We start from the raw sequence: 26,303 nt of genomic DNA, 5'->3' as shown, positions 1-26,303 counted from the left end.
CCAATCCAACGGTTCGGAGGAGTTTCATTCAGAAACTAACGAACTTGACGATTCCAGTGAGGGGGTGCCCCGTCTTGTTGAAAAATGAAGTTGTCCTTGTTCAGCCTCGGAAACAACCAGTTTTGCAACATATGAAGATACTGCGGACCGTTAACCGTGTTTCCATCAAAGAATTACAACAACTGTGAATACGTCATTGTAACCAAGCACAACTGACATCTGGGGGACATGGACACAAACTAGACAATGCACTCGTTCCTCCGATACCCGCAGCACACCGCTACTATCAATAGTTTACTAAATATATCAGTTTGAAATACGTATATTCTTTTTGGTCCACGCTGTATATTAATTTAAAAAAAAAAAATTAAATTAACAATAAAATTATGATAACTTCCTATTTAACTAGTTGAAAATATAACTTTATTGTATTTAATCTTTTGTCAGACACACAGCATCTGACAAGTACTTAAGTTAATCTATAATTTTAATTTTAAAGTAAATTCACCATGTCTTCCTACAATGACAAATGATTCCTACAATATGATGATTCAGAGTAAACCTAATCTTAACAGAAGATGAAAGTTTCATTTGTTGCTTTATTTCATTTTATTTTTTATCTGGTAAGAGTCTGTTAGATGCTACCTGCATTACCATGTTAGTTTTTGCTACCTAGTGCTACACAAAGCATGTTTTTGACCATAATGAATTTTTTATAATCTTACATTATATCCTTTTAGTTTTATTAACTAACTGTATTATTAAATGAAAAATTATATAAGATTGTATTAGTACAGTGGAACCTCGGTATACGACCTTAATCCGTTCCTGATGTTTGGACTTATACCGAATAAGATGTATACCAAACCACACTTTCCCATAAGAAGTAATGTAAAAATGATTAATCCGTTCTCATGTAAAAAAAACCACTCTTGATACAGTATATTAATGGAGTTGTAAAATAATTTAACCCTTTCCGGGCGGCAATTTACAGAACATTTTTGAGTGGAATTCGTCATGCAGTGCATTTTTTGGATAATTTTTAAATTGCGATATTTCACTTCAAAATCATGCTATGTTTAATCTGTTTTTTGTGTTTGATTAAAAACATATTACAGTTTACGATTGTTTAATTTATAGTTTAATACAAATTTAAAATAATATTAAAATTTGAAGTTTACGACCAAAAGGAAAAAAAAAATTAATTTACAGAGAATCACTGAACTTTGTGCATCTATTAGGTACACACATCTGTCTTCTTTTAAACAAAACAAACTCCATCTCTCTAGCTAGAGTGGGGGAGAAGTTATTGCCATTATTTACACTATGTCTCTAAATACTTAGCAGGGAGAGGAGTCCATTGTTATCATAAAGCGACAACGATCAAGTTTATCATCATATATTTCTGCTTAAAATAGTGAATATTTGACACTTTTTATATATTTTTTCAATGCTTTATACAATAATACACTAAAATAAGCGATTAGTTAATTTTTTCCTGCAATTACGCAATATCCAAAAGTAATGAGTTTCCTGGTAAATTTTTCAGCTAGACGCTTTTGATAAGAAATTTTCTTGTCTAAGTAAAGTCAAATAACATGAAAACTGGTAGAATTACGGCTCTAAAATGAAGAATATAGCTATTTTTTAACATTTGTTTACATTCTGACTTTAATCACGTGGACTGGTTCTTTGCGGGAAAATCTCGACCAGATGGGTCTAATAAAAACTCTCATTCGTTGAAGTTGATTCAGTCATAATATAAATTACCAATTAGAGTATAATAGGTGTAGAAACAAAAATTTTAAAGCCAATTAACAGCAAGAAGATCGTTCCATAGACTTACTATAGGGAGGTCGAGTTTCCTGGCAATATTTATTGCTAGAAAGTTTTAAAAATATGTTTATTCACTTAAATATTGTTGAATTAGCTAATTTAATGTCTAAGTGCATTAAATTAGTTAATTAGAGCTAAAAAATGATTTAAAAAGCAAATTTATTGCGATTGTTTACATTTTACTTGGAAGGTTGGAGGCGGGGCTTTTCGCAGCAATTTTTTCTTTTCACAAGTCTGTGATTAGTTAAAGTAATGTCAACAAAGCCCAAAGATACCCAATAAAACTGTAGAAGGAGTTTCTCTTTGATTGTTTTCAGTCAACTGTGTAGTTAACTGCAAAGATTTGCTGTAGAATGGTAGGGAGTCCTTTTTACCGAAATATTTATGGCCAAGGGGTGGTAACAAAATACTTATTGGCTTAAACAAAGTCAATCGACCTACAGAAAAGTGAATCAAAGCTAAGATCGCGAAAAACTCTAATATAATGCAAATCAATCGAATTTTTTGATTAATTCAGCCTAAAGGCACATCTCGCATCATGAATTAACAGCAAGTCACGTGACATACGCCTGAGGGTGTATACCAGCATGGAAAGGGTTAAAGTATTGGCTTTAAAATTATATTCACATATGATTATATACATATATATCTATATAATATATATGTATGTATATATATATATATACATATATGTATGTATATATATATATATATATAATATATGTATAAAACCCTTAAAATTTAATTTTTGCTTTTTAATACAAATAAATTTTAAAAGTTTATACAGTAAGACCCCACTTAATGCTGCCTCGATATAACACAGTCTTCTGAAAGCCTAAAAAACAGCTCAAAATTTACGCTGATTCAAATTATCGCAGCATTTCATTGATTCATATATAATACGATTATTCCCAAGCACAAACCAATCAGCTAAAGGTGACAATTTGTCATAGCACTGTACTTTCCTTAAATCTATGTTTGTTTGGTGCAATTTTGGAAAAAATACACTATCTGGCCAAAAGTATCCGGACACCCAGTGGTATGGACTCGGAGAGTCCTGAGGCATATATTAATATGATGTTGGTTCTTTTTTTGCATCAATGACAGCCTGCACATGTCTGGGGAGACTTTCCACTAGTTTTTGATAGGTGGCCGTCGGAATTGACTTCCAGGCGTCCATCACAGCTGAAGTGAGTGCTGGCAGTGAGGATGGTCGATGTGGCTGGCTACGTAATCTGTATCCTAATTCATTCCAAAGGTGTTCTATGAGATTTTGATCAGGGCTCTGAGAAGGCCAGTCCAGTTTTTGAACACCCATTTCGTCAAACCATGCCCACACAAGTCTTGATGTGTGAATGAAGCAGTTATTCTGCTGGAAGAGAAATGGGCCATCCCTGAAATATTGCCATAGAGTTGGGAGAGCAGCATTGTCCAGAATGTCCACATACATCTTAGAGTTCATGTTTCCAACCACAGGAACTAAGGGACCCAGGCCAAACCATGAAAACCACCCCCCCACACCATGATGCTGCCACCACAAAACTTTACAGATGGCACAATGAAGTCATGTAAGAAGTGCTCGCTGGGCATCCACCAAACCCAGACGCGTCCATTGGACTGCCAGATTGTAAAGCGAGATTCATCACTCCAAAGAACACTTTTCCACATGTCCACAGTCCAATGACAGTGAGCTTTGCACCACTGCAATCAACGCTTCGCATTCTGGGGAGTGATGTTCAGCTTGTGAGCGGCTGCATGACCATGGAATCCCAGGTTTTTTAACTCTTGACAAACAGTCCTGGTGCTAACACTAATGCCTGATGCCCTTTGGAATTCCTGAGTGATTTCAACTAACAAGGACGTGCGATTTTGTTTCACTACCCTTTTCGGAGTTATATGGCTGTGTTCACTAATTTTGTTCGGCCTGCCACATCGCTTTTTTCAGTTTCACTGCCTTGACGTTTCCACTTCACAATTACATCATTCACAATGGATTTTGGCTTCTGTAGAATGTCTGAAATTTCACAAACTGATTTCCCACAAAGGTGGCATTCCACTATAATGACATGATCAAAGTCACTAAGCTTCTTTGACTTACTCATTGTTTCACAAACGCATAAATATGACCTGGCAAACCACTACCAACATTTTTATACCTTTTGCTTATGCATCAAAGACCGTCACCTGCCAGATCCACTCCTTTAGGGGGGTGTCCGGATACTTTTGGCCAGATAGTGTATATCATCATGGATGCCGTAGGCAATATCGGCTTTGCTTAGCAAGAATTAACTGATAAATGCGTGAATGAAGTGTGGAAGAAGTTATGGCTGGAGCTATCCAAGAATTTTCAACGAGAGGAGCCTATTGCTGTATCATTAGGTTGACCAAATTGTTAACCTAAATTGATACAGCAGGACTAGAAGATGTAGACGAGCAGGATATTGAAGAGTTACTGCAGGTTTCTGGTGAGAGTCTTAATAACGACGACCTTCAAGAACTGGCAGAAGAAGGAATTCATGTAGAACTGGAAAAATAGAGATTCTGAAAACAAAGAACCCAATAAATTTATCTACAGATTTCCTTAGTAAAAGTTTGGTAACAATAACCAAAATCGTTGATCAAATTGCAGGAAATGATCCAGATTTTAAAAGTAGTGAAAAGCAACACGAGGTGTTTTGGATGTGATCTCTTGCTGCTGACATTTGCTTAAGGAAAGAAAAAAAAAGCGCAAATGAAACTACATGACTTTATTGCAAAAAACAAGAATTTCAGAAGAGCCAGGACCTTCATCACAAAAAATGAACTTTACATTTCTGTGTGCATATATTTGTGTGTTATTTAACATATATTTATTATGCAAATTAATATAAAAATAACTTAAAAGTAAAATCTGCTTATTTTTGGTCGCGTGTTCCCCTTTTCTACTTACTCTGTGTTAAAATGACCTCATTCAATGCTGTTTCATTTAGCACTTTGTCATCTAGGAATGTATCCCCCGCATTAAGCAGGATCTTACTATACTTTAAAATGTTAAATTTATCCTCATCTTAGTGCATATTTTGTTAGAAACAAAATGTTTTTAGTAATATAACAGTTAATATGACAAATACTTAACTAATGTAATCAAAAATAATAGTTACTTTTAAAATGTAACAATATAAAAGTATCTTGATTTACCTGAAGAAAACGAATGAGGTAGGATAGGACTAAACGATTAATCTCTGGTAATTTCTGTACAATTTGAACAGCAGCTTCTCCATCATTACAATATTCAATACATTCGTTATAAAACTGATTTGGAATTAAAGGTTCGTATAACTCTCTGTACCATAATTTGAGCAAAGAAGCAGGCACATGGGGATCAGTACTTTCTACAATTTCCCATTGATCTATGCGAAGTTTCATTGCATTTACTTCATCAATATCTCCAGGTACTCTACACATTTAAGACAAAAATAATTAGTTTAATGTTAATTCAATAAATAAAATAATACTTCTACGTAAATTTTGCAAAACTTTATAAAAGAAAAACATACCTGAAAATTCCTTCAGTTTGAGCACCATTTAATCGTAACACAGCTTCAGATAAAGCTGTTTGAATCCATGGTAATCGTCTATCATGATATTTTATTTTTTGTAGAGCCATCACTTCTTCTAAGGTATTTCCAAACATTGATGGCCTAAATATCTGGATCTACAATATAAATATGTAATAATAATTAATTAATATATTTATAAAATCACTTATCTACTTAAAAAATAATGGTAAACTACTCCACGGTTTTAGAAAAATAAAATAAAATTCATGAATTTTTTTTACTAGGTTCATTCTCTAAGTGAGAAATAGAATTCATTTAATGTTTAAAATAAACCTGATATACTCTTTCACCTTTTGTATTAATTAAAAATAGTTTTTTGATCTGAAAGCTATTTCATTTTATAAAGGAAGTATTCTTTATCAAGATAGATAACAACACAATTTTAAAAAAATTAAAAGAATGAAGAATTTTAATTAATAATTTGGGAGTTTACAAGTGCAAAATATATGTTGTGTTAAAATCAGTAACTAATTCTCCTCATCTTTGAGCAATGAAGTATTTTCATCTTATCTGTACTAATAAATTTTTCATATAAATATGAAAAATTAAATTTTAAAAGTTACAGTAAACAATTTAAATGGGAAAGATAATTTAAAAACAGTCTTAAAAATAATTAATTTACAATGGCTTCATGAATTATTATTAATAAATTAAAAGACAATGATAAAATTTCCTACCCTTGACTGATCAATTTCTTCTAAAGTAGGTTTCCTTAATCCTTTTTTGGCTCCTGTCCTTGCCATTCTTTCTAACCGTTTACTACAAACTGCAGCATATGGACTGATTTTTAGCTATTCAATATGATTAAAATTTTCTCATTACTAAACCACATATATATATTATTTAATTTGTAATAATTTGCTAAGTATTGTAATAATGAATGCTACAAAGAAAATCACTAAACCCTCTATGATTATTTTCAGTAAAAATATTTTTTAAATATATAAACATCTCAAAGCCTGATGTTTTTAATCAAAGCCAAACAATTGCAGTAATGTATTGGGCTACTTTACAACTTAGCAGTAAAGTAGCCTGATTCATTACAGTGATTGTCTGGCTTTAATCTTTTTTAAGAGATTTCATAATAGTTAACATAAAGTCTTAGAATAATTTACTAGTACATACTGAAATTAATACTAAAAATTAAAATTATTTTATGATTTTGTAAAAAGACTTAAAACAAGAAAATTTAGATAAGTTGAAAGATTTAAAATGCTTATATTGCTTTAGAATTATAATATTTTCTAGTTAGTATTTCACTATTATTATTAATTATTAGTGATGTAACAAATATTCGGTTACTACTCGGTATTCGGCCTATTTTTCACTATTCGGCCGAATACCGAATATCTAAAAACAGGAGTAAAAAATAACAAAAACACAGTAAATTAATCATTTTGGTAACTTTTATTAATGCTGAACATTAAATTATAATTATTAAAGTTAATAAGAAATAGCATCTAACTCTAGTATTAAATTATTTCGTAATTAAATAATATTATAGCCTTTCTCTAGCCCAATATCTTATGGCATTGATGGGGTGTAGGTTAGAATAAATGTATCGTGCATTAATGTTATTGTTTAGTTAATTGTTATATTCGTATTCGCGTATATTTTAATACTTTTTACGATATTTTAAAATGATTTACAAAACGTTTTATTGAAACTTATCATATTTAACGAAAGAATTATTTATCTATTTCTAGAAGATGAGTAACTAATATATAATTTATTTTATATATAAAGCAAAGAATGAGCATTTCTCATTATATGCAAAAGATAACATTTGAAATCATGTTAATTTTAAAAATATTGACAAAAACAATAGCAACAAAATATCACAAAACTTCACAAATAGAAACCCCCGATAATATATTTGAACTGGGGAGAAACTAGACCATATGTCCCCACTAAAGTATATCCTTAGGGTGCTATTCAGTCTACAAATATGTAGTAAAAACAAAATTTTAGTGCTTAAAGAGCTAAAAAGATTGATTGCAAATAAAGTAACTTATAAGTTATAACTTACATCTAAATACCAACAACTGCCGAATCATATCAGGCTATTTACAGCTATTACATAAATTATAAACCAATTTGGCACTAGAGGTAGACATTAGGCACCATCTCATATTAACTTTAATAATTATAATTTAATTAGTTAATTAAAATAATTTAGACCTACTGGAAGAAAAAGTCTTAGTGACAGCGGGCCAATAGAGAGCAGGATGCACGATCCTTGCCATAATGTGATTTGCGCGCCAATTTTCGTACGTGCATTAATCAAGCCAAATAGTTTGGACAAACATTCGGCCATTTGGCCACGCTCCTAGCCGAATATTTGGTATTTGGCCTGAGGCTGAATATACTATTTGTTACATCACTATTAATTATTATTATTAAACTTAAGGAATGTCACTTATCTAAATTTCAAGTTTAAATATGAATTCATAAAAAAATCTTAAGGCCTTAAAAAGAAAAAAAAAAAAAAGTCATTATAAAACTTAAAAAGATAGTGAATGGCTAAATGATAGACAACACTGTTATTAGAGTATCTTGCATCTACATGTAAGTCCTATTTGTACCTCTTATGAAACAGTGCAAATAACTATACCATGATTTATATCTTTTGACCATCATCAAAAACCCGTTTGAATTGAGTTTGGATGGCATGAATTTATTTATTTTTAAACCAAACAACTGCTAAAATATTGGGCTATCATATGGCTAAGTAAATAATTATAAACTAATTACAGTAATTTGTCTACAGGTAGGATGATGACGTAACTGCCTACGTTTAGACCAGGGGTGGCCAACCTTTTCAGAAGGCAGGCCAAATTTCAGAAATATTATTTTCTGCCGGGCCACGCACCTAATTTTTTTTTTTTTTTTTTTGTTAGTTAAAGTAAACAAGAAAGCATGCTACAGCTTCAACCACATCATCAATTCCCAGTAGGTGAGAATGTGGTCAAACACTTGCCTGGTTTAATGTAAAAAAACACAAAAAGTAGATATACTTATAGAATCAATATAACAGATGGCCTACTTGGTTAAAGTAGTTTGAACTGTTATTATAAATATGTTAAATGTGTATTTTAACATCAATTGCAAAATCTCTCCATATGCAGTGGTGATAATAAAACGAAACTACAGAATAATATGGAACTTTGTCAAGCTGGACCGAAAGTAGTTATGAGTATGAGCCTGATAGCATTGCGAGCTTACCGAAAACACTGAAGACCACAGGACATATATAGCTGAAGTTGAAGTCTCGTATTAAATTTTATCAACACCTAGCATCAAACAAAAAACTAAGTAACACTGAGTGTCAAATAGCGGGATATTTGAAATAGCTAAAATCTATCAATTTTTCCAAAAATGGGAAATATTTCAAATTTCTCTTAGCTATAATTTAAAAATACATGATATGAATAACTCATGACGTAATGTTCTTTTGGTGATATGTACAATAAAGTTAACATTTACGTTCATTTGATCTAGCTCCGCGGGCCTTGTGTTGGCCACCCCTGCTCTAGACAAATTAATTAGTTTCTAATCATTTACTTAACCATGTAATAGCCTGATAATTTGGAAGTCATTTGGTTTAACTATAAATTGGGTTTAGAGATGACATTAATATATGTATATATATTTATTTTTTAAGTTTTAATACACAGATAGCAGTGTATTCTAGCTTTTGATATCTGAAAGAAAACAAATAAAATCACTTAAAAAAAAATTACACACAGTACTCTGAGAGTTTTAAGGCCAATTTACACACAATACTTTGTTGTCAATCTTACATGATCATGACTAATGAATAAAACACAAAATATGTAACTACACTAACTTATTCAGTTTTATCATTAGATACTATGAATGAAGAACTATTGTTAACAATTATTTCACTAGTGAATGAACTGTGAGTAGGGGGGGGGAAAAGGGTTGTGTTCATTGCTCAAGTGGTTTTGAGAATGATTATTCAAGAGGGAAAGGTTTTCTCAGGAAATTTGCTACAAGAATTATAACAGGGACCAGAAGATTGGCATAATTATTTACATATGGTTATGGACAAGTACTACAAATTATTAATGCTAATAACCCTAGAAATAGAAAAAAAAACAAGATACTGCCATGAAAAGGATTATCACTCTACATGAGAGACTCGCCACTGAAAAAATTGAGTTTTTTGGTGATGTTATCTTTAGTAGCCTCATGAGTCACTTCTACATATTTATTAATCAAAGCAGCATATGTTTCATTTGTTTTCTCATCTTTATCATTATAATCCTTTAATGTAACTTGCCATAAGCAAGAAAATCTATGGTAAAATTCTATAAATCAAGTAAAATAAGTCACATGACCAATATCTTAAATCTGATCTTCAAACATTGGATGAAGAAAAACAATACAAGGTAGGGACTAGTCTGACACTGTTGAGAGATGATGCAAAGCTGAAAGCTGAAAGATGAGCAACTACATGCAACAACTTATCTACCACATTTCTTAAAACAATACTCCAGCTTGTCAGTCTTTTGAAAAGTCTCATTCAGTTCATGCATGATATCAAACTTGCTGTCCACAAGCAACAATTTATCTGATCCTTCTGGCATTATTATACAAAACTGAAGATAAAATGTCATGTGTAGACTGGCCTTGCCAGACAAGAAACTCGTTTCACACACACTTAGTTGCACAATACTACACTGCTGGCCATCCAAAATGCAACACCAAGAAGGACCAGAGATATCACAACCAAATTTATTTGGGAGATAACACGTTGTACAAAGATCAAATGATTGAAAATACAGTCTCTTATGAAGTGAGGAAGATGATGGAATCAGTATGGAGTGTTGCCGCCATTGCTGGCTATAACCGTTGCTACACGCCTCGGCATTGAGTCAAAGAGGCTTCGGATATGTTGTTGGGGTATAGCATTCTATGCTGTTTCCACATATTGCCAAAGTTGATCTGGTGTAGCAGCAGGTGGTGTATCCCAGACCAGTCGTTCTGCAATCATAGACCAGACGTTTTCTATAGGTGAGAGATCGGGAGAACAAGGAGACCAAGGCTGCAGAATCTGATGGGTGAAGAAAAGTCTTGAGCAATGCGTGCCACAGGTGGTCACGCATTATCCTGTTGGAATGTGGCTGTTGGCAAACTCTGAAAGTATGGGAGGACAACAGGCTCCAACACCTCAGAGATACAGTGCTGGCTGGTCAGTGTACCGGCAATGCGTACTAGGGGGACGTGGGAGTAGAATCCAATACCACCACAAACCATAATACCGGGTCTAGGACCAGTATGGCAATGCATAAGGCAACAGTTCAGCAGTCTCTCACCATGGTGTCTCCAGACTCTGATCCGACCATTGTGGTGTTGCAGGCAGAAGCGGGATTCATCAGTAAAAACAATGTCGTTCCATTCGGTTGTTCATGTCCATCGTTCATTGAACCATTGCCAGCACAAACACCTGTGGTTTTTACTCAACGGTACTTGCAGCAATGGATGCCTTGCAGACATTCCACTCTGTTGCAAACGATGTCGAATGGTATGTGTGGACACCGATTGTTGCACAACAGACCGAATTTGTTGTGATATGGTTTGTGATGTGGCACAGCAATCCATCACTGCCATGTGCACGATATACTTGTCATCATGTGCAGCGGTGCAACGAGGTAGGTGCAATCGGTCTCGTCGATTCGTCATTCCCTCCTGCATCCAGCAGTTACAGATCCACATCACAGTTACTTGGTTACGTCTAACATGATCACCGATTTCTCTGAAGGATAATCTGCAATCCCTATAGGCAACTATTCTTCTTCGGTTGAACTCAGAAAACGTGTTCGAAAGATGCTCGTTTTCTTCTGCGTGACATACTGAAGCTGCTTACTCCAAAAAAATGCACGAAAGAACAATTCCAGTACTTCAAAACGACCTTCAGGGTATTGCATTTCGGATGGCCAGCAGTGTATAAATCCATATAAATAAATAATGCAAGCATCAACACTTGGACCATTGGAGTCAGCAATTTTACTGTTTTAACTTAACGTTTTGTTCTACTTTGTCATTTCATGATACAAATCAGACACTTAAATTAGGAATGTCTTTTGGCAGCCATGTGTGGTGCATGCTCTGCATGCCCACTGTGGTAGCCCTGACAATAGATATAAAGCACTGAAATTTGGAGATCAGTTTGCAAAAATCAATGAAGTTTTATTTCAAAAAGTAAAATTTAAATACAAAAAGAGCTGTTATTCTTAATTTTTAAGAATAATCTATATAATATAAAACCTGTCTTGTTCAGAGAGATAAGAATTATTGATGATTATAAATTGTATTTGTTTTATTTCATAAATTAATTAAAATATAACTGTTTATAAACTACAAATTTGAAGAGTAGAACTGATTTTTCCACCTACTTTAAGACATTCACAGGTATTACAAAAAAAAATTTAATTGAAAACTCAAAGTAATCACTGAAATTGGCTCACATTCATTATATTTTAACGAAAATAAAGCATTTTTATTTCAATACTTAAAAAAGAAATTTAAAATCTAATCCTAAATTTTTACTTTTAATTGCCTTGAAATTACAGAGTAAAATAAACATTAAATATCTTCGTAATGAAATATAAAAATTAAAATGATACAACAAAAGCTAAACACATTTTTAGAAAAGATTTCTCAATAGTTTCTCATTTTAAGAAACATCTGATATGCTTCAAATATAAAAAATTTATCTTATATAATTAAAACTTCAATAATAAATCTTTTAAATAAAAATAATTCATCTGCAAAATGTTTTAATATAATTTACCTCAGATGTATCTAATGTGTTATCTTTATGACGATTTATGTAACTCTCCAGATAAGGCTGGAATTTCACAGAAGGTGGAAAAAAAGAAAGACAAACAGCCATCAATTCCCATCCTAAGATCACACTATCCCTACATTGTAAGAATAAAATGTAGTAAGTTCATATATTACTGTTAAAAATAATCATATATATATCATATATAATTATTTCACTTTCTAAGAAAAAGTTTTAATTATTTTAAATAAAGATGGAAATTTAATATGGAGTAATAATAATGAATTTTAATTAAATTAGGCCCTATGTTTTATTATGAACCGTATAAAATAATAAGATAATAAATCAGAAAGGATTACCTTCTTGGATTATCTGTAGTTTGACGACAGATTTGAACATAAAGTTCATCCCGAAGAGCTTGTTTACTCCACCCCCTTGTAGCAATATCCAAAGCAACCTGTTCCATGCTCTGTCCACTTTTTGGTTTGCGATCACACATGTATGTTTGTATTAATTTAAATAATTCGCAAGCATCTCTCTTCAAAGATTTATCTGTAGTCATTATCATTGGTTTTCGGATTGGATCCTAAATGAATTTAAAAGAAAATTAATATAAGTGTTCAAAACAATAAACTAAGCAAGATATCTTGAAAAGTATAATTCTTAAATAAATATACTATTTAATTTTTTAAGACTATATATTAATTTATCAAAATTTTCCCGAAAAACTTTTGTATTATATTTTTAATAAATATTAATAATTCCAGAAGTACTGTCATGGATCATGTTAATAAAGATGAATTATTTTTGTCGTTTTGTATAAATATAACATTTTAAACTTGAAATTTTTTAATTTTATTTATTTATTATTATTTAATATTTCTGAATCATATAGTATAATTATATTTCTATATATTCTAAAATTCACAAAAATTAACAATAAAATAAAATGTAAAAGAAACTAGATAGTATCACAGAGTATTTTTGAAATTTTATTCTTTTTTATATTACATATTAACATAATACTTCTATATAACTGAAAAATATATTGGCCCAGAACACTAATTTAAAATACAGTATGACTACAGCCATTATGTTTAAAACTAAATACTTCTACAGTTTGCATTGAAAATAGTATTTATTATTTTCAATACAAGATGCATTTCCAGGAAATGTAAAAGATTTTATTTTATTTTGAAGCTTAACACAATGGAAAGGTTATTTTCAATATCCTGGAAATGAATCATACAAAATAATTGTGAATTTTGCTTATCAGTATATAAAATAGATACTGCTTTACTATCATATAATTTTTAAATGTATGATCATAAAGAAATTATAAATATACTTTACACAAAATTTAACATTTGATGTTTTTATTTACTTCTGCAGTTCTACAAAAATATAATTGATTACAATACATAATAATTATTAAATTTATTTCACTTCATCACATATTAATAAAGCTGAACATATATAATATTTACAAAAAGATTTCCAGAAATTTTTCAATAAAAATTTTGTTGGGGGGAAGAAATTAAGATAAAAAAAAAGCATACAATAAAATATAAAATACAGATTAAAGTTAAATATTTATTTCAAATATTTATAGGGCGATAGCTTTAACTTTTGTTCAATTAATATTTTCGTTGTCCAAAGTAAAAACTAATTCTGAATAAACAAATGTTTCTGTTCAGTACTCAGAAAAGACAAAACATAAGCTAAAAACTAGAATTTCAATTAATGTGTGAAATAAATATAAATCAGTTCATTTTAAAATTAATTTTACTTTGATTTTCCTATATAATTATTTTGCCTCTTAAACAAAATATCTAAATGATATACTAAAAACTGAATCAGAAACTAGCATTTCTAAGAAACACTATCAATAATAGTCTGTCTTTTATATTTTTGATTATTTGAAGAAGTATAATTTTCAGAAAATTCCCTCTGATAATGCTTTTCTTTTTATAATAAATTACTAAGAAAGTTTCAGATGGCTATTATCTAAGACATTTTTATTCAGAAGTTTGGAATGCAGCCACTTAGGAAAACAGAAAAATGAAAGCGGATCTAATGTATAACAGAAATGAAATAAAAGTGATATTTGACATTAATTTGACAGGACCAAAATTAAACCACAAAATATTAGAGATGAGTATTGATAATTTCTAAACAGTGTCATATACAAATACCTGTGTAACAGACCATTTAAACTATGAAACTTTAATTTAGTAACAGAAGTAATGTAATAATAGCACTCCATACTACCATACTGAACAGTATGGCAATGACTTCTAATTATTAATAATTGACATTTGTACATTTCTACATCAAATGCTAAAAACAACTTTGATATGTTATATCATTGGTTTCTATAGAAAATTTTTTCAGACAAAGCATTACATATGTGATGGTATATTATCAGAAAAGGATATATTTACTTTTTATAATTCTGATTATAGGTTGAATGTCATATATGCAGCCAAATCAAGTGATGAAGGAAATCTACATTTGAAATATAAATGATAAGGAGTTTGTGTATCGACAAATATTTTTATAATAGAATAATAATAAGTGTTTTTCATGTGATGTATACATTATATGAATGGTTTACTCTTGATATTCATTACACATTTATCAAAATATACACATTTTTTGTATATTCTGGTAAACACATAAAAACTACATTTTTTCCCCCCCATTTTTGATTACTAAATTTGCTGCATGTTTTCCATTAAACCCTTAATTTCATCTCAGTTTATTATTTATGATTGCTATTTTTAATGGGTTTTATAGGTATTGTTATAAGTAAAGGGGAGTTTCCTTGTCTTACAGCTCTATTGCTAAATAAATGAATACAATTTCTATTTTGTCAATTATGACATTAACTTGTGTATTATCAATACCTGAAGTGAATACAATTTCAATATTTTCCAAACAGTTATTAAAAAACTATTAGAATTATAAAAATAATCACCTTTGACCAAGATAACATATCTCTTATGGTGAATTTTTTTCTGAAAATACCCTTTTTGTGCCTATTCAGGTTGTCTTCAGCATATTTCTCAATGTCACTTTCCGATGGTGGCTTTTTGTCTTTGTATAATGTATTTGTCATTATTCCAATTGTCTGCAACACAATTAGATTTTTATTACATTTAAATTTATATATCAACAAATTAACCGTATTGTGTTATACCTGTCTTTGTAAAGAACCGGTCATTGGATTTGTTGTTACCGACGAATCTGTTATACTAGATGTCAGCATTGAGAGAGGGCGCTGACCCATTCCCTGTCCCATATCGGGCTGGAAAGACTAATACAATATACAAATTCAATATCTTTTTTCATGAATTTTTATTGTGTTAAATTATATTGTTACTCTATTAATTATAAAACAATTCTTATAACTTAAACAGCAAACTATACCTGAGATTTCTCAAGTACAGGAGAATGAACAGGAGTTGTATTTATATGTTTTCTTCTTAAAGAAGCATGCTGTGTAGCTACAATTGATAAAATGTAATTATGCATAAACATATTTTAAAAGATTTAAGAAAATCATATTTATTAACCAGCTTTTTAAGTAAAAGAATATAAATAAATACCTGATAACTGACTAGCTTTGTTTCTTTGTTGTAAGGTTGATGGTGGTTCACAATAAATTTGATCATCATCATCCTCATCAAGGAACCTAGTGTCATCAAGATACTCTTGAGATGATGAATCCTGATGACTCATAGCTTCGTCGTCAGCAAAATCATCTTCATCATCTCTACACCCATCTGATTCTTCCTCACTTTGAGAAAGAGAATCTAGATCATCTCCCATAAAATCTCCTAATCTATAACCTAAACATTCAAAATTATAGAAATAAAATTAATGCAAATATAACATTTATGTTTTAATAATGTTCAGTTGTTTATTTATTTGAAATAATTTTCATACTTTTTTTTGAATATGACTAACATTTTGCTTGAAGTACATTAATAAAAAATAAATAATAGCGAGGATGAGACTGAAGTTTTAAACGCAAAAACTTGTTCGTTGGATGTTCAGCACCGCTTTCCTGTAAGCCTACAAGTTTGACAATAGCATTTGGAATGTCAAGCACGATTCCACTGACTTTCCAAACACCATTGTCAAACTTCTAGGCTTACAGGAAAGCAGCACAGAAGATCCGACATACACGTTTTCGCATTTAAAAGAGAAAGAGATGATGGAGTTTGCAAACTGTGCTTTAAAACAATCAAAGCAGTCAGAGGAAGTACTAACAGACTGCATAGTTGTTTTGTACGATGTCATGATATAAACTTATTAAAAAGAAAATCTGAGGAGACAGCAGAAACAGTGCACAAAGTGAATCTAATAAAAAAAAATAAATTTTTTTCTTGAAAAACGTAGTTAAGCGTCTTTGCCTGCAGTATTATCTCGTTTGGCTTCAGTTAACAGACTACCATTATCCAAATTTTGCACATCAAAAGACATAAGACGAACTTTTCTCTGCAAGCGAATATGCAAATCTACCTAAATCTCCTCATTCAATTAAAAAGATGATCACTGAATTCAGAATAAAAATTCAGATTGAGATTATTAAAGATATATCGGAGTGAAAAGTTTGAGGAGAATCTTTCAGTATATCTTGTGACAAATGGACATCACTTAACAACCATCGATATATGAATGTTAATCTACATGCAAGTAACAAATTTTGAAATCTAGCTTCGATTCACCCACGTGATGTGCGCGCTGTGTGTGCTAAAAAATGCATTGAACTTTTAAATGTCAAATTAAAAAAACTCAATGTTGATTATAACAACCTAATTTCAATTGTCACGAATGGAGCTGCAGTGATGAAAAAAGTGTCAGGATTAGTCAATGTAAACAGCTAAGTGTGCATTGCTCACAGCTTACATTTAGCAGTAGCAAAAGTTCTTTACAAAAAAAGGCCACATTAAAGAAAATAGTACTGAACCCATACATTCAAAACTGGTTGATGATGATTCTGAAATCTGCTATAACAATATCTCCCCCCCTCCAGTTTTTGCAGAATACCACAATCATTTGTTATAAACAAATCTGTACTTCTTCCTCCATACCCACTAGAAAGAAAAGTTATGTCCTGATGGGGCAATTCCAATTAAATATTTTATAGTATAAGCAGATTTATAGTAGGAATAAAATTGAACTCGATGTTGAACTGATGATGGCTTCTCAGTTTTAATTTCTGTACAGTCAATGATTACTCTTATTTCAGGATGATCTTCTTTAAATGACTGAGGTAATGTACCCTTAATAGATACTTTTGTTGGCCAAATAATCCAATCTTGTGTTGCAATAAAAATAATTTCTAATTCATAAAAAATATGTTTTAATGATGGTTCTATGAATTCCAAATAATGCACCTAATGCTGAATAGCACAAACCCAACTTTAACTTCATTAGAAAAATTAGTAATTTATTTTCCCAAGACAATTCACAAACTCTAATAGGACTGTTTGAAAGCATGTCTAAAAGTAAACTGAAAACATCAAATCCTACTGATATTAGATCTTTTAAAGATTGATCACCATAAAAATTTGCTATACCACTAAAATGACAGGACCTATGGATTTTATCCACATTCTTTTGAAATCATTTTAATATGGAGAATTTGAATTTCAGAAACATTGTTACCAGTCATGCAAATAAAAATTTTTAAGTCTCCAAAGTCATTTTATTCGACTTTACACCTGTCCACTACAAATATTGAAGTCATAATATCACTAGAAAAGCATTAAAAGCACATAAAATCATATTAAAATATGTACATTTACAGTAAATGTTAATATAATCATCATAAATCCTAGGGAACGAAACATGAAAACATCTGTGTTTCTGTGTTGTTGTCTTATTTAGCCGCCTTTAAATGCTCATTTTTGGCGTTTTCCACGGTAGTTTCAATATCTACCATTTGACATCATTGTCGGCGCCACTCGATATTGTTGAATTTAACATAAATTAGTTTATTTTCTACTATCGCAAAATAATTTTAATAACTGTATTTGTTATTTAACCTTAAAAAATTATCTTATTTTATATCTTAGAGAAACCACACTCACAAATAAAGAGTCCGCAATTTACAATTTGGTACTACAAACATCACAAAATTGTAAACATGTACATTTACAAGTATGTACTGTACATGTATTCGTAAATCTAGATTACTTTTTTCTGTACTGTATTAAAAACTAAAATTTATTTGTTTGTAAGTTTAAAATAAATTCTTACTAACCATATATTATTAAAAATGCATTTATAAATAAAATACAAAACTGGAAATCGTAATTTGTGGTTTAGCCTAGTGATAAGTAAATTTGGAAACAAGTAAATCCGACTTATGTCGCCTCTCCTGGAACCAATTACTGACGTAAGATGAGGTATACGTGTATTTGCGTAATGTTATGGGCAGCCTCACCAATAATAAATCTTAGCTATGGTTTCTAAAATTTTGCTACAACTTTTGTAGTAAAATTAGCTAAAATACTACAGAAAATTTTTTCCCAGCTTAAACCCTGCTGTATTGAAAGTAGCTCAAAGTCAAGTGCAAAATGACATATATTAGGAAGTGCATGAAATTTTGTAATTATTTTGATTTACCCAATGCAATTAAATGTGTAAAATTTTGATAGGATTCAGTTGAAAAACTTCTTATGTGAGCCCATTTTCTGGTTGTAGACAATGATTTCTGCCTACTTAAGTGGAAAATTTTCTTAAATGGGAACATTTTATATCATAAAAATTTACATATCTCTAATGAGGAAAAAAATGGAACTTTGAAATTAAACTTCTTGACCAAGTTCTACTGTATTTGTTGTAATAAAGTTTGCTTTATTACAACAAATACAGTATGTAGCTTAACTAATTTGTAATTATATATTCACATCAGTATATCTACCTAAAGTATTAATTTGTATCAATAAGCTTTAATCACTGACAAACAGACAAAATATACTTATTGTAAGTTCTTAAACATCAATAATATTTATGCAACTGATATACTATTGTAATACTATGAGTCTATAACAGTGGCGTGCCATCCATGGAAGCTGTGAAAGCACCGCTTCCTTGTATTTTCTAAAATATAAATACATATTGTGCAATTATTTTCATATTTTAATGTACTTTAATTAAAATTAATATTTTATTATAACCACATTATGTATCTTATTACAAATTTATATACATGTGAAAAACAATGATATATTCGAATATAAATTCATATATGCATATTTCATTCCAATGGAAGTGCTGTCGAATATGGGACAGCTTCCATGGCGAAAATATTTGAATCATGTAAAGCAGCGAGATTATATGTATTTGTGCATGCGCTTTACAGAGCACCAATCTCATGTAGTTATGCTACACACCAAAATATTGCTTCCAATGATTCTATCCAGGGCTGACACAGCTTCCCTATCATCAAATGTCACCACATGCCACTGGTCTATAATCAATTTAAAATTTATGCTTGTCTGAATAGACTGAAAGTGTTAATTAACAAATAAAAAATGAATTACAGTCAAGTCTGCATAAGTCAACACCCCAAGGGGAAATGGAAATGTGTCGAGTTATCCAATATGATGACTAAAGCAAAGTTGAAAAAAACCACAAAACTGCAATTAGGAAAATACAGTAGTGCAATATACCTCTCTGGCCATCCATCACTGGCACTAAAGTTGGTTTCTACTCCAAGTACCTCAGCGATTCCATCACTTTTTGTTTCAATATCAACCTCGAAACAGGAAGATTCGATGAACGAATTTGCTTTAGCCAACATACTAGAGCATCTTCGTACGGCGACTTTCTCTGGAGTTTGAGACAGCCGCAACGAAGATCCAAGAAAAAGTTTCTTAATTTGCTCTTTTTTCTTCAGGATTCCCACCAATGTTGTTCATGGAAGGTTTTTTGTTTTGCAAATTTGGCTTGCGAAGTTTTCTTACATTCAAATTCAGATACAAGTTCATATTTTTCCTTCAGCATAAGTGTTGTTAGCTTTCCGACACTCATTTCTAACAGAAATGTGAAACACGTGCTACAAATAACGCATGACATGAGAAAATGCAAAATCGGATTCTGCTGTGTTGTTGATATAGATTGTATACTTTCTTTTTGTTTATCTGTTATTATTTTATATATAAAAATACATAAAATGTTATATACATATTAATAAAAATGCCTTATTAATAAATAAGTTGATTCCCCCCCTGAAAAAAATGAGTTCACACTGCACAGTAAACTGTGGTGTGAACTCATTTTTTCAGGAGGGAAGTCACTTATCAGACGTCTGGGTGTGAAAGAGCAAAAGTACGTCGATTTATCCAGTGGTGAAGAGTTAAATGATGTCGAGTAAACCAGAGTTTTTTTAACATTAATGCCTATGTAATTCAGCTGAGACCACAGAAAACTGACTACTTATTCAATGGTGTCGAGTTATACCTATGGTGACTTATGCGAACTCAACTGTAGTTTAATTCATTAAATATTCATATGCTATATTTATTGTTAAATCTAAAATAAACCAAACATTCCAGTACCAAATTTCTTAATAATTAATAATAGCATTTAACTGGCCTGATTAATTATGGTGATCGTTTGGTTTACTATTAACGCATCAGGCTTAATGATATTTATATATGTATTGTTAAATCTTTGGGAAAATTGAACTACTTAAAATCAAAAACTGTTGAAATTACTAGAACAACTTAAGATAACAACAGGAAGACCTTATACTGTTAGTAAGAATTCCCTGTGAAAAGAAACTATTAATAAATTCTACTGGTAGTAAGTAGACTGATATAAATGTTATTTTGAGAATATAATTTCTAGTATTTAATATTTTGATGTTTAAAACATTTTGATAATTATACATAACTTATGTATCTTCTGGGAATTACCATAATTAAAAATGCTAATTTATATTCATTGGGTATCATTTTAATTAATTAAATTGGATGACTAATATTCTATTTAATTGTAATAGTTAAAACAAATTACACAAAAATTAATTACATATAAATTTCAACTAAAATACAATCAATCTTTATATTATACAGTAGAGAGTCGTTAATCGGAACACTGGTAATCGGAATCGCCGGTAATCGGAACGATTTTCAGTCGGACTGTGTCGTGCTGAATGGAACGTTTTTGATACTAAATTTACTTCTAGAGTATAATTTTCATGTTTTTATATTCTTCAATATATTTATTTTGTTTGTACAAAATGCAGAAATAATTTTTAACGATACGATAGCCTCGACTATTATTATAAAAATTTTCGTTAGGCTTAAAATCGATGAAAATTCAACACGAAGCGACACGCAACGGAGAAAAATTTCAACATCGGACAGGTTCGTGTATTTTTTCGCACATAATGGGTAATCGGAACAACCCCAGTCCCTAATTGATTCCGACTTTCGACTCTCTACTGTATATTGTAAAATAAATTTTCAGAAACAGATAGATGATAATTGTCATTGTTACAAACTGCATCTCAAAAAATATTTTGAAAAGATAGTTTCACAAGAATAAGAATTATTATGAGTAAATATATAAATATATATATATATAACAAATAATGTATTATCATTCAGTTAAAATAAAAATATTTATTAGTAAAATAACATCCATTTTTATATTCCTCTATAAATAACAATAATATTTTACAATTAAATTAGTTTGTAATGCTTTGAACTACTGTTTTGAACTTTAAAAAAAAAATTATTTTTAAATCTGTAATATTGATAATTCAATCATGGATACAATGAATATAATTTATAAAATTTAATTATAATATAATCAATCACAGTTATATTTTCGTACAAGAAAACGTAAATGTAAGTGATATTCTAATAATTAATTGAAAGAATACCGTTGGTGTGTAATAATAATTATTAAGTAATTTGTAAACTATTTCTATCAAATGTTTAATTTTTTCAGAATTATATTAAATATTAATTTTAATTAAAAGCTTTGTATAAATTTTTCAATCAAATTTTACAAAACTATATATATTTTATTAACTAAAAAAATTAATATTCAAATATGTATAAAATACTACATAATTCAATACTTACCAGAAAGTTTTGCTTGCTCCAAAAGATAATGTTGAAGAGGTAATAAATAAGATTGATTATCTGATTTTCGATCCCACAGTGATGGATAATCTAAGTTACTATACAAAGGTGTTGGTTGTTCATTTAATTGAGGCGATGCACTAGTTTTTTGAGATTCATTACATAATGCACTAAAAAAGTATGATCCCAGTGATATTTCACTGCCTTCTCTGCTATGAGAAGTTCTTAATTTTGTTCCTTCCTTTTCCAATGGTGATTTTGAGTATCTATGGCCTGTCCTTAAATTGGGTGAAGTAGGTGGTTCAGAAGTACTCTTTTGTTGACTATCTAAAGACATATGACTTTCTTGAGATAATAAGCCACTGTCCACACCGCGGCCCGAAGAATCCATTGAATGTGGTGAACTATCACTGGATCCTCTCCCGTGATGAACACCTTGTATATCATTAAATGTTAATAAACTACCATCGACACTTCTTATAACCTGTACATCTGTATTTGGCACTAGAGGACTTTGTGGGCTGGACATGCTACTATCTGTGCTACGAGACCCAGTCCGAGACCAATTTCTCCGACTTGTCAAGGGTGTGCAGAGTCCATCAGGTGGATATCTATTATCACTAGATTTATTATGATGAGAGGAAACATTAAAATTATTCTGCACATTATAGTCTTCATGTTTTCTATGAGATTTTGGGGTACATTCCATCGACTGCAAGCTAGGACTATAACCAATACCATCTCGAAAAATTTTTGAAGAGTTACTTCTGGAAATACGGGTTGCAGAATCAACACTGTATTGTCTTCTTGAACCAAAATCAGGATGATGATCATATTCAGGATGATGCCTATTTAAATCATTAGATATTGTCTGCTTAGAGGAAGACCGAATGTCAAATGTAAGCCCATTCTGAACAGGGCTGAAGTCCAAATTTTCTGGCAAAAGACTTTGATGATTACCAGAACCCGTACTTTCTGAAGAACAACAAGAATCATGTTTTCTGTAAATAAATAGTTTAAAAATTTTAAACTTGTATTTGTGATTTGTTTTTGTAAAGATTTATAACAATGAGTACCTATGTCCTGGATGATTTTGACTTTCAAAACTTGGACCTTGTGACAAACAACTAGAATCACTAGAACGCCCAGAATCTTGAGAACGAGAAACGGGAGCATTTCGGGATTCGCGAGAAAACTGATTATCTCGTTTTGCTTGTGGTTCATTGTTAATATTTTCTTCCATAAAATGTTTTGGAGATAAAACATTTGGAGGTGATGGAGGACTTGACAACTGTTTTTGATGATGGTGATGACGCTAATTAAAAATTATTTATTATTTTATTAATTATATTGCAATTTCAATAATTTTAAAATAGACTAGTTATTTAAATTTTGTTTGCGTGTAGCACAGAGCCATTGCAATCAGCAATTGTACAAATTTAAATTTAGTACGATTGCTGATTTACAGCTGTTTTAATATTTTCTTTCAACTTTTTAATTAATTTTTAATAGGTATGACACATACATTTTGCTTTATATTTCAACTATTTATTTTCTGTAGTAACAACCATTTGATTATTTCTTTTTTTTGTTATCTGTTAGAAAAATAATTCTGAAATATGGAATAAATTAAAGAATTATCATCACTTATGAGTCACTCTATTATAATTTTTTTATTAGCAAAAATTTTAACAAAAATTATCACATATAAGCACAAAAAAATTAAATAAATAAATAACATTAAATTATTAGATAGAGTTGAAGTTTATAATTTATTGTAATAAGATAAAAAAATTTTAAAGTTACTCTATAAATATGAATATACAAAACTGTTACCAATGGAGCAGGTATCATTATACAGTTACTATAATAAACATATACCATTGATGATAGTATTTTTATGTTCATATTTGGTTAATAATTTAAAACTTCTACAATCTTATTTTAAAAAATGTCTAAAAGAAAGTTAAATATGTTTTTCAAAGTCCTTTGTTTTGTTCCGAAATTAAACAATTTATCATCAAAATTTTTAATAGTAAAATTCTGAAATATAATAATACACTTCAGACTGTTGTATTAAAATCAATTTTTTCTCCCTCTAAAGTAATCAGAGAATTGATAGTAAAGTTAAAAATTGCTGGTCAAGTTTTTTAAGTAGAGTGGACTATACTTAAATTTTTACATTTCTTCCAAATTATACATTAAAAATTTTAATAGTAGTAAATAATTAACTTAATAAAATATATACATTATATTTTTCCTAAAACAAATATTTTACTTACCTTACAATGCTGATGGGGAGAAGAAACAGGACTGGTCTGTGTTGAGGCACAGCTTGTATTATTAACTCTACCAGTTATGACATGACCATCCTATAAAGTATTTATATATTACTTACTGTATAATTGTATGTATTTACACTCTATATATTGTAAACTTATAATTAGTATACTTAACATGTATTTATGTATCGAATATAAAAATCTATTTCTATATAGTGCAACATCAGAAATTGAAATGGTACTTGACGGAGATATTTATTATTATTATTATTAACTTATTCTTATATATAGTACACAAACAAACAAACAAACACACAAATTTATAAGCATTTGATACAGTGAATTGCTATCCCTCATTCATTTACAAGACAAATTATTTGATACAAACACCAACCAATATTCATGAAAATTTTAATCTCATAGAATATTTTGTTACTGCTTTGATTAAATGGTTTGTAAATTCCAGTCTCCATTTTTTTTTTTTTTTGTTCATTTGCTAGAAATAATGCTATTTATTCTAATGCAGTTGTACAGTTTAGTAAACTTTCTACATTACAAATATTTCTTCTATTACAATTTTATTTTAGTGTATTTTATTTATTTTCAGCTTACTTATTTTCTTAACTAACTTTCAAGTATTTCTCTATTTAATGGTATGAAAATGATAGTTTATGCATTTGTTTCACCTAAGTCATATTTGCTTTTCTCATTATAATTCTTCCTTTTTTACCAATAAATAACTCAATTGAGAATTCAAATATATTTAGTTTATTTCACTTAAATCATTAGCTGATAGGTGTTTTGTAGCACTTTAATGTTATTTAGAAAACATGTCAAAAAGATTATATTATGTTAGAACAAGATACAAATTTCAAGCATAGATAAGCTCATCCCTATCTATGAGATTTTGGTTTACAAGAGATTTTTCAGGAATAAAATATGCTCATATATTGGGGTTACACTGTAAACACATCTGTGGTTTAACACTTTAATAAAATAGCATTTTATAAATTTTTGTTTGAAAGCTATCAAATTCGGAATGCAACACTGTTAAATTTCAATTTGTTTACAACATTAAAAATGCAGTATTTATGCCATTGTATCAATGAAGAATAGAACTGACAGTTCATTCTACAAAAGTCATAGAGAAATTAATGTCTTCTAAAATATTTGTCTGAAGAAGATTCTTTTGGTTCTGTTATTGGAGAAAGCTATAGCGATAGCATATAAATTATTCTCGGAATTGACCCGTAGAACAATCCAGTTACAAGCCTATTTCAAGATAAAATTTAGGAGTGGCTACACATTAATAAAAACAGCCAGTTGTGCAAGATTCAACTAATGCAATTACACTAGAGCATCGATTATCCAAATAATGATCAACCAAAACATCAGTTAACCAAAAGCATTCCAATTGGCAAATTCAAATTTCTGCTAGTGCTGTGGCATTGCAGCACTCTCTCCCTCCCTGCCAACCTAAACTGTAGGCCTACTTTAATGAACTACTTTATGTAAAGTATGAATTTGTAAGACATGTGATTCAAAATATATACACTACAGTTTTGTGTTTAATATATTTTTTGCAAATGATCATTTATCTGAACAATCCCAGTCCCTAATTGTTTCGGATAATTGATGCTCTACTGTATTATTT

At 30.1% G+C, this 26,303-nt stretch overlaps 1 protein-coding gene across 1 annotated transcript in view; it reads right to left on the bottom strand.

Moving 5' to 3' along the window:
* RhoGAP93B (MyTH4 and RhoGAP_KIAA1688 domain-containing protein RhoGAP93B) overlaps window positions 1-26,303 on the bottom strand; it is a 58,213-nt gene that overhangs the window by 1,382 nt on the left and 30,528 nt on the right. Inside the window, exons 5-16 of the mRNA XM_067278265.1 lie at window positions 24,650-24,739; window positions 23,444-23,682; window positions 22,368-23,368; window positions 15,861-16,103; window positions 15,682-15,758; window positions 15,452-15,568; window positions 15,230-15,382; window positions 12,609-12,835; window positions 12,256-12,385; window positions 6,113-6,226; window positions 5,373-5,530; window positions 5,014-5,272 (exon numbers count right to left, since the gene is read on the bottom strand). Of these exons, the coding sequence (XP_067134366.1) occupies window positions 5,014-5,272; window positions 5,373-5,530; window positions 6,113-6,226; window positions 12,256-12,385; window positions 12,609-12,835; window positions 15,230-15,382; window positions 15,452-15,568; window positions 15,682-15,758; window positions 15,861-16,103; window positions 22,368-23,368; window positions 23,444-23,682; window positions 24,650-24,739 (2,808 nt within the window). The remainder of the gene's footprint in view (window positions 1-5,013; window positions 5,273-5,372; window positions 5,531-6,112; window positions 6,227-12,255; window positions 12,386-12,608; window positions 12,836-15,229; window positions 15,383-15,451; window positions 15,569-15,681; window positions 15,759-15,860; window positions 16,104-22,367; window positions 23,369-23,443; window positions 23,683-24,649; window positions 24,740-26,303) is intronic.

The sequence above is a fragment of the Centruroides vittatus genome, unplaced genomic scaffold (assembly GCF_030686945.1).
Source record: "Centruroides vittatus isolate TY-2023 unplaced genomic scaffold, ASM3068694v2 contig_799, whole genome shotgun sequence".
NCBI lineage: Eukaryota > Metazoa > Arthropoda > Arachnida > Scorpiones > Buthidae > Centruroides > Centruroides vittatus.
The sequence above is the reverse complement of the archived record's forward strand: the minus strand, read 5'-3'. Positions and strand labels throughout refer to the sequence as shown.